This window comes from Leptosomus discolor, chromosome 1 (genome assembly GCF_034619465.1).
Source record: "Leptosomus discolor isolate bLepDis1 chromosome 1, bLepDis1.hap2, whole genome shotgun sequence".
NCBI lineage: Eukaryota > Metazoa > Chordata > Aves > Leptosomiformes > Leptosomidae > Leptosomus > Leptosomus discolor.
The window spans coordinates 163,803,738-163,812,597 of NC_141391.1; the positions used below are offsets into that span (position 1 = coordinate 163,803,738).

General features: G+C 48.7%; 1 protein-coding gene across 1 annotated transcript; it reads right to left on the reverse strand.

Annotated features, from left to right (window-relative positions):
* Positions 1–8,499, reverse strand: CENPM (centromere protein M). The gene is made up of 6 exons (XM_086469649.1): positions 8,443–8,499; positions 8,020–8,099; positions 5,373–5,471; positions 4,288–4,367; positions 3,118–3,209; positions 1–1,038 (listed from the first exon to the last, which is right to left on the reverse strand). Exons 1-6 carry the CDS (start codon positions 8,497–8,499, stop codon positions 913–915), a joined length of 534 nt encoding a protein of 177 aa, XP_086325775.1. The 3' UTR covers positions 1–912.
* Positions 8,500–8,860: the final 361 nt, after the last annotated feature.

Sequence of the window (8,860 nt, forward strand, 5' to 3'; positions counted from 1 at the left end):
TGAATATTAAATATTACATATTTTATTAACTTAGAACTCCAAAACACACTACCGACTTGCAGTGAGAATAAGGCATGAATTACTGGAGGTAAGAACCTGTTAAAGGATTATACACAGCATACACTCAACTTGCAAGAGACAACACACGTTTTCTGTATCTTGGTGATGTCCAATCTGCTGTATTTCTTCTCTGGTCAGCTCTGGAGGCTGGGTTGCTAGGGTTATCCTGGCCTTGATAGATGGAGCTTTTTTCTTTAAAGAGCTCAAAGAAAGCTAAAGTGCTAGTTCACCTTTTTTTAGTCCCTTCCTCCACAATCGTATCAGGAATGCAAACACCGAGCTCTTCACCGGGCAGATGCTCACACAGCCAGATCATTAGCTGCCAATTGCAGTCTATCTAGAAGCTGCAGGACAGCCTTCCTTCCCTATTATTCTCTTGGTGGGGACACAAAACCTGGCAGCAAGGTTTCACATTAGTCCAAGGTACTAGATTTCAACTGAAAGGAAGCAGGAGCCTGCTGCCTCTTCTCCAGTACTCTGGGGACACTGAAACTAAGTTACTCAACCATGACATGTGGCATTTGGGATGGCATCCTGTTCTTCTGATATTCTCTCAGTAAAACACGTAGCTCCACTGGCAAAGTGGGCAAAACTCAAACTTGATCATGAAATAGGATTCAGACGTAATAATGGATAGGAATCCCCAATTCAAACTGCCCTCCGCCCCAGCACCTATACATTATCCACTGAACAGAAATCAAGCTTTTCTTGAGAGGTGACAGCTAAGAACAGCTCTGGATGAGCAGTCATGACAAGTCAGGCAAAAAAAGCTTCCCAACGTGATTCCAACTGCAGCAGCTTGAATGCCTGAAGTGAAAAAACTGATGAACATGGCTCAGTTCTCACGAGAAGCTACTCATCAGCAGAGCTCCTCATCAGTGAGCCAAAGGACAAGGCAGAAACTCCTGGTATGTGACCAGCACAGATCTGTAACATTCGGAGAAGTCGCTGAGCAGTAGCAGTTCGTACCGCTTCCAACTGGAAACAAAATAGAGAAATTACTTAATCAATAGAAAAGAAGAAAAGCAGTGCTAAGCTGTGATAAAAGAAAGAACTGGAGCAGGCATTAAGCAGGTTCAGAGCAGCTAGCTACAGAAAATCCCAAAGAGGCCCATTTACTCCCCTAATATTAGGGAAGGTACGGCATTGTCAGCTGAAAACCCTGAAGGGTTTGCCAAAGGCACAGATATTACCTGCTGGTAGGGAAGTAGTCTCTGAGGGTGGAGTGATGTACAGAAAAGTGAAGCATGCTACTGCTGAATGCCAAACTCTCCCTCCAGCTTTTCAGACAAAGCAGGTAACCGGAAAGAGTGGCATATCAGATGGCAAAACAGTCTGTGAAGCAACAAAGCCTGGCTAACAGGAGGAAGGCCCGTCAGTCTGACCTTGGTGCCGGGGAAGGTTATGGAGCAGATCATCTTGAGTGCCATCACATGGCATGTATGGGACAACCAGGTGATCAGGCCCAGTCAGCATGGGTTTATGAAAGGCAGGTCCTGCTTGACTAACCCGATCTCCTTCTATGACAAGGTGACCCGCATAGTGGATGAGGGAAAGGCTGTGGACATCATTTACCCAGACTTTACTAAAGCCTTTGACACTGTTTCCCACTGCATTCTTCTGGAGAAACTGGCTGCTCATGGCTTGGACAGGTGTACTCTTCACCAGGTAAAAAACTGTCTGGATGGCTGAGCCCAAAGAGTTCTGGTGAACGGAGTTCAATCCAGTTGGCAGCCAGTCACAAGCGGTGTTCCCCAGGGCTCAGTGTTGGGGCCAGTTCTGTTTAACATCTTCATCCATGATCTGGACAAGGGGATCAAGTGCACCCTCAGTAAGTTTGCAGGTGACACCAAGTTGGGCAGGAGTGTTGATCTGCTCGAGGGCAGGAAGGCTCTGCAGAGGGATCTGGACAGGCTGGATCGATGGGCTGAGGCCAATTGCATGAGGTTCCACAAGGCCAAGTGCTGGGTCCTGCACTTGGGTCACAACAACCCCATGCAGCGCTACAGGCTTGGGGGTGAGTGGCTGGAAAGCTGCCTGGCGGAAAAGGACCTGGGGGTGCTGGTTGACAGCCAGCTGAACATGAGCCAGCAGTGTGCCCAGGTGGCCAAGAAGGCCAACAGCACCCTGGCCTGTATCAGCAATCGTGTGGCCAGCAGGAGTAGGGAAGTGATCGTGCCCCTGTACTCAGCACTGGTGAGGCCGCACCTCGAATGCTGTGTGCAGTTTTGGGCCCCTCACTACAGGAAGGACATTGAGGTGCTGGAGCGTGTCCAGAGAAGGGGAGTGAAGTTGGTGAGGGGTCTGGAGCACAAGACTTATGAGGAATGGCTGAGGGAACTGGGGTTGTAGTCTGGAGGAGGCTGAGGGGAGACCTTATGACTCTCCACAGCTATCTGAAAGGAGGTTGTAGTGAGGTGGGTGTTAGTCTCTTCTCCCAAGTAACATGCAATAGGACAAGAGGAAAAGGGCTCAAGTTGTGCCAAGAGAGATGTAGTTTGGACATTAGGAAGAATTTCTTCACCAAAAGTGTGGCTAAGCATTGGAACAGGCTGCCCAGAGAAGTGTTTGAGTCACCATCCCTGAAGGTATATAAAAGATGTGCAGATGTGTTGCTTAGGGACGTGGTTTAGCGGTGGACTTGGCAGTGCTAGGTTAACAGTTGGACACGATGATCTTAAAGGTCTTTTCCAACCTAAATGATTCTATGATTATGTGGGCAAGAGAGTCACATAGCAAATAACAGTTCAGGGGCTCCTAGGAAGAGAAAATGCCTCAAGGAACAAGTGTACCAAGGCTTTGCATATCAGAGAAGTCTTTGTTAATTTAGACTTGTCTTCCTGAGGATTTGAAGTAGCACAGGAAGAAGCAGGTAATCTAGAAGACTAATTTCAAGGACAATCAGATGCCTGTACCTCTACTGTTCTCATAGAAAGAGTCTGGTCTCTGACACTTAATGCAGGACAGCAGCATATGTACATATGTTTATTGCTAATGTAATGACCTAAGAGAACAGTGGAATTCACAAATCTTGCAGACACCAAATAAGCACCTTACCTCCAGCTCACAGCACAGCACAGGACTGCAGTAGACTTCTCCCAGTTTCCAGATGGCGTTCATCTCTACACCGCAGTAATTCACCCTGCCAACTACAGAAAAAGTTTTCCAACATTACAAGCCCCATAATCAACATTCAGTGAAGAAAAGTACTAGGAAATTCGACATCTGCAAAATGATCCAGAACTAATTTTGAGACCACCATAGAAGGTAAGGCAACAGCGAGCAGTACAAACAGAATGGTGCAAGATTTGCAATAGAATTACCACAGAAGTTTTTCTTAATACTGACAGCAGAAGAGTATTGCCACATTAGAGTACTGTTACATTAACATTTTGGATAAGGGATCAGCACATTCAGCACGGGCAGAATCTTCCACTCACTAATCAGAAGCCCTCCTGGCTCACGTGGTATCACAGGGTGGTCATGTCTCTGAGGAATTCACTCCGTCAGGAGAGCCATAGCACAAGACAACGCTAAGACTCCTTCACACCCAAGAATTAGGTCTCTTGACCCCCAAATTCCAGGGATAGAGCACCTGTGTTCCAACACCAACCAGTATGGTCTGGCCTCTCCAGTTCCTCAGAGCTAAAGTAGGGAGGGTCCACAAGAGAGCACCCTCTCTGCTCAAGGCAGGAGGGAGAGGGAAAGAGAGAGAGAGGGGGGAAGAGAGAGATATTAGAGGCACAACAGGGACAGACAGCACACAGCAGGGATACCAGTCTTGTATTAAAACTGTACTTAATAGTTTAGTAGCTCATCCATTTAGATTCATTTTACTACACAGTCTCATATGCTTCTCACTGCTCATTAGGATTACCATTAAGACAGATCTGCAAGAGCAGACAGAACAGACTTCTGCAGTGCCACAGGAAAAAAAAAAATCAAAAATGAATAACACAAATCATATTCAGAGATTAGGGACAGAGAAGAGAGGTCTGACTGGCAAAAAACAAAAAGAGAGCAAGTGAGTATGAGAAAAAGAGAACCATGTTTTATCTAAGAAAACAATAAAAGGCCGATGAGTTCAGAGATCATTTAAACAAAGCTTTCAACAAAGCCACCAGTTTCATTTGCTTTGTTTCAAGTTAAGTCACTGCCTTGTTTTAAGGAAAGTAATAGTCAGTTGTGCAGCTTGTAGAGGAGGAGGAGTGCAGATGCCATACGTACCCCCAGTGACAAGAAAGCATACTTTCCCCAGGAAGAAGCTGGCATCCACATGAGCTAGGGAAGCTTCGACATTCTTCAAGCTGTCAGAAAAGCACAGACAATCCAGTTGGACAGGGAGGTAAAACCAGTGCAGCATAAGGACAAAGAGAATAACTTTCAGAAGCACAACTAGAAAACCAATGATGTTAACATCTGCTGATATGCGAGCCGGCGGAGTTACGCTCTATGCTAAAAGCACGGCATCAGAACCTCTGTAATGCCCACAGCTGTTTAATAATCCATCACGTATCCTTTCTATCCAAGACTCAACAGTTAGACTTAGTTTGAACAGTGTCCTCCGTGATTTGCGGACGCTAAGCATCCGACTTCATTAACATCCAACGAGACCTCAGCACTACTTCGGCTCTTTCGGAAGAGCTAACCCACACATTTCTGCAGCACCATCTGTGCCGTAAGTATGCAGCTGGGCCTGTCATTTTTGGTAAATGAGAGCGCAGGATCATCAGTCACAAGTTAAGCAAGTAATAAAATGCTGACTACTGTGCCTTAGCCAGTCCTTACTTATGGCCTGGGGACACAAATATAATTTCTACAAAGGTGAGAGCAAAGGGATCAGTCCCCACAGACCTAACTCTTTTGCCTAGAGACATCCATAGTGCTGATCTCACTTGACCAGCAGCATCAGTGAACTGGGACACAGAAGCAGCAACTGGCTGGTTATTAGGTAGTGCATCAGCCAAAGGCGTATTGCAGAACTTAACAGGACCACCATCATTTCCATCTGATTTTACAGACAGCATCTTTGCAAAGCTCAGTTCATATCACCCCAGATCCAGGAATAAACTCTGTCCTCTCTGCTGTGGCAACTTAGTGCACAACAGGCATGTTATTGGACAGAGCAGTTTAGACCTAATCCATTGCTGGAGGCCAGAAAACCACTGTGTGTTACTGAGCTGCTCCATCACAACAAGTCTTGGGTCTGAAATCCACTATTCAGCAGCTCTGACACAGTAAAAATGCAGATTTAGCCATCAATCCAAGAAAGAATTATCAGTTGCCCTTCTCATATTTTTTCCCTTTTTTACCTGTATTTGCTCTTGATGTCAATCATAAACACAATCAGATCTATCCTGGGCCGAACGTGATCCCTCTGTGAAGGTAAGGGGAGGGATGGAGCAAGGTGACTGAAAGAGAATAAATTTGCCAGCTTAACCAAATAGCTTGGCAAGGCAGTATCCACTTTACCATAACCACATAACCATTGCAGTTCACCACATAGCAAGTTACCAGGAAGCTCACTAATTACTAAATACGAAGGCACTGAAGAGACGCTGTGATTCTTCAAGTGGTATTCTCATATCTTAAACCTACTCATAGTTGCTGACAGCCACGACAATACTTGCTAGACAAGGGCATTTATACAGGGATGCTTATTAGAGCATAACAAGACTCACAGAAACATTTTCTCCACACAGATCGGTATGGCAGTCTTTTTATTTAATTGTTAAGAAGAGTCTTTCCAACAAAGTGGACCCCAGTGCTTTACTGGTATATTTTGCTGCCAAGTTTCAGTTAAAGCGTGTCAGTGCTTTCCTGTCACATTCCAGAGATACTGCTCAGACGCTTACACAGGAGAGCCTACCTTCTCAGGTGTCCATGTCACAGAAAGGTGTGTTGTATCACAAAACCATAAACCTGAAATTTATCACTAGTACAGCTTCATAGATGACGTTATAACTCAGAAAGAGCTTCTATTACACTGTTACGTCCCTCTTTAACCCTTTTGCTGTGTCACGAGTTACTAGTTTAGTAACACCTGTTGGAAGAAGAACTACAGGGTGGGGATTTTTTGTGTCTCTTCCCACTACACACACAAAAAAAAAAGCTTCAGTAGTGCATATCTGAGCCTTCCACAGCAAAGATTATTATCAGTACCATATTTTTAGAAGATCACCCAAAAGACAGATCAGACAAACACAAATCACAGGATATCAGTCTCTCTCACAATCCACTTCCTCTCTGGAAGCCAAGAGAGAAACACTGATTTTGGTCTCCTTGGGGAATATTACTTCTAGCAATTAAATCTGGTCTTAACAGTTTTCCCCAGCAGCCACAGACCATGACACACATTCCCTCCTACTAATGATACGCAGTCCGTAGTTTTGTCTGCCAGTCTGCAGATAAAGGTGTTTCCTGTAAATAAGGAAAGCACGATTTAACAAAAACATTCTGAAACTAACACAAGATAGAAGCAAAGAGCATTTGAAAGACACATCGCAACACAAACAAGCTTATAAATTTAAGATGAAATTCAGGGTGAAGCTGTGGTGAAAGGAAAAAATACCAGATTTCATTGCTGTTTTTTTTCCCTCCTAGACAAAACCACAACACCCAAAAGCCCTCCATGATATGGAATTCCACTATATGTAAACCAGCATCACTAGATGATGTCAGCAGCCTCCAGATATGCACTGCAGAAATTTTTTTTCCTTAGTGTTAACAGACACAAAAACCCCAGCCCTGCAATTCTCCCACCAGCTGCATCTGGCAGGTAGACTTGCCAGACAAGATACCATATTTCTTTGCAGTGTGTATAACCCTAAAGCAGCACAGTGGGGGAAAAAAACCACTGTCACGGACTGCTGCTTCCCTAGTGATACTAGTGCAGGGACTTATCTTGCTTTGTAGTACAAGCAGAAGTTTCCACGCTTTTGGGTAGTGACCCAGCTGTAGTACCAGTAGCCATCTAGTTATGGCACTCCACAGCTCAGGATCTGCACAAAAAATTGTGTAATTAACTTACTACTAGTTAGCACAAACATCCAAGATGCCACGATGAGAGCAGTACAGCTGCTCTAACCAGCTAGCAGAACATTAGCTCTTTACTACACAGCCTTACATTTGCCTTTACCGCACAGCCTCAGATTACAGCAGCAAAGTAACACAAACACCTTCTGAAGAGCTGACTAAACTCATTTGGTCTTGGCAAGAAAGCTGTCAAGGACATTATATTGTAAAAAGTTAGTTAATCAAGCTTTTAAGACAGGACTTGTCATGCAGCTAAAGTTAAAATTCCAAATGCATCTTAATAGCTTGAGGAGGAAAAGCACGTGCATGCACACAAACCAGAAAATGGCTAGGAAGAGCACCAAAAGTGACAGACATCTTTCAGGAAAACTTTTTTGGTTTCAAACAGTTGCAAGCACTGTACTTGTCCTACTTTGTCCCAGGATGTTTAATTCCTGTATACGTCTGTCTCCCAGGAGAGATAGAAAACACCCCTGCTCCTCTCAAACCCTTGCAACTTAGAAATCGAACACCTGTGCAACACCCGAAGGGCAAAGGTACGTGCGTAGTGAACACGAGGAACGTGACAATTATTTCCACCCCCATTTCTAATCCGGGCCCAAACCGCTTGCCCTGCGGACAGCGGGGTTTGCCCTCCGCAGCTGCCAGCCCCACCCGCGCAGCCCTGCGCTCCGCCCTTCCCAAGAGCGACCTCCCGCTTCCCAGCGAAACGCCCCGCAGCGCCAGCGACCGCCGCTCGGGGAGAGGCGGCATCGCTGAAGCGGAAACTTTTCGTCAATTCCCATCACGGCCGCTGCTTTGGCTCCATCTCCCGGACGAAGTGACAGAGAGGCCCCGTACGCTCCCGCTACCGGCGCGTCCCCCTCCCCGCCACCGGCGCGTCCCCCTCCCCGCCACCGGCGCGTCCCCCTCCCCGCCACTCACACGCTGATCTTGAAGTCCTTCTTCTCTCGGAGGACCAGCTCCGCCAGCTTCTGCTGGAGGCCTTCGTCCGAACCCACCAGCTGCGCGGACAGGAGGGAAAAGCACGGTCAGAGGCCGCCGCCCCGGCGGCACCGCCCAGCCGGGGACAACCCCGCCGCTCCGGGGGTCGCCCCCCGCCACCGTGCCTGGGCCCTGCTGGGGCCGGGGGAGAAGGGGGGCGGGGCCAGCCCCAGCGGACGCATTTGCATATCGCAGCCAGGCGGCCTATCCCCGCGCGGGGTGGATGCGCGGGGCCGGCGCGGCCGTTGCCCCCGAGGCGGCGGAGGGTGCGGGACAGGCAGGCACGGACCGGCCCAGACCGCAGGGCCGGGCCCCGGGCCGGGATGGCGGGGAAGGGGTGCGACACGGCGCCGCCGGACCTACCAGGAGGGCGGCGGAGTTGAGCACCGGCAGCTTATCGAAAGGCCGCAGCACCGCCATTTCCACAGCAGCCAGCGCCGCCCGCCGGGATTCAAACCGCCGTCCTGCCCCGCCCCGCGCTGATGTTGCGCGGCGGGGGGGCGGGGCGTGAGGGCGGGGCGGTGCTTCCCGCGCGCGTGCGCATTGGGCCCGCCAGGGAGCGGGCGGGCTGGCGGGTTCCGGACGCGGGGCCTGGCACCTTCCGGGCGCGGCGCGGCTGCTCCGATCGCTGGCGGCAGCGCGGCTGCTCGGTAATCACTGTGAAACTGCGAAGCGACGCTGTTCCTGCGGCACCCCGGCGCCCCGGGGGTCGGTCGTGCCGGTGGGACTTGTCGGTGGCGCCAGGCGATGCTCGAGGGTTTCGAAGCCGTGGGGGAGGGGC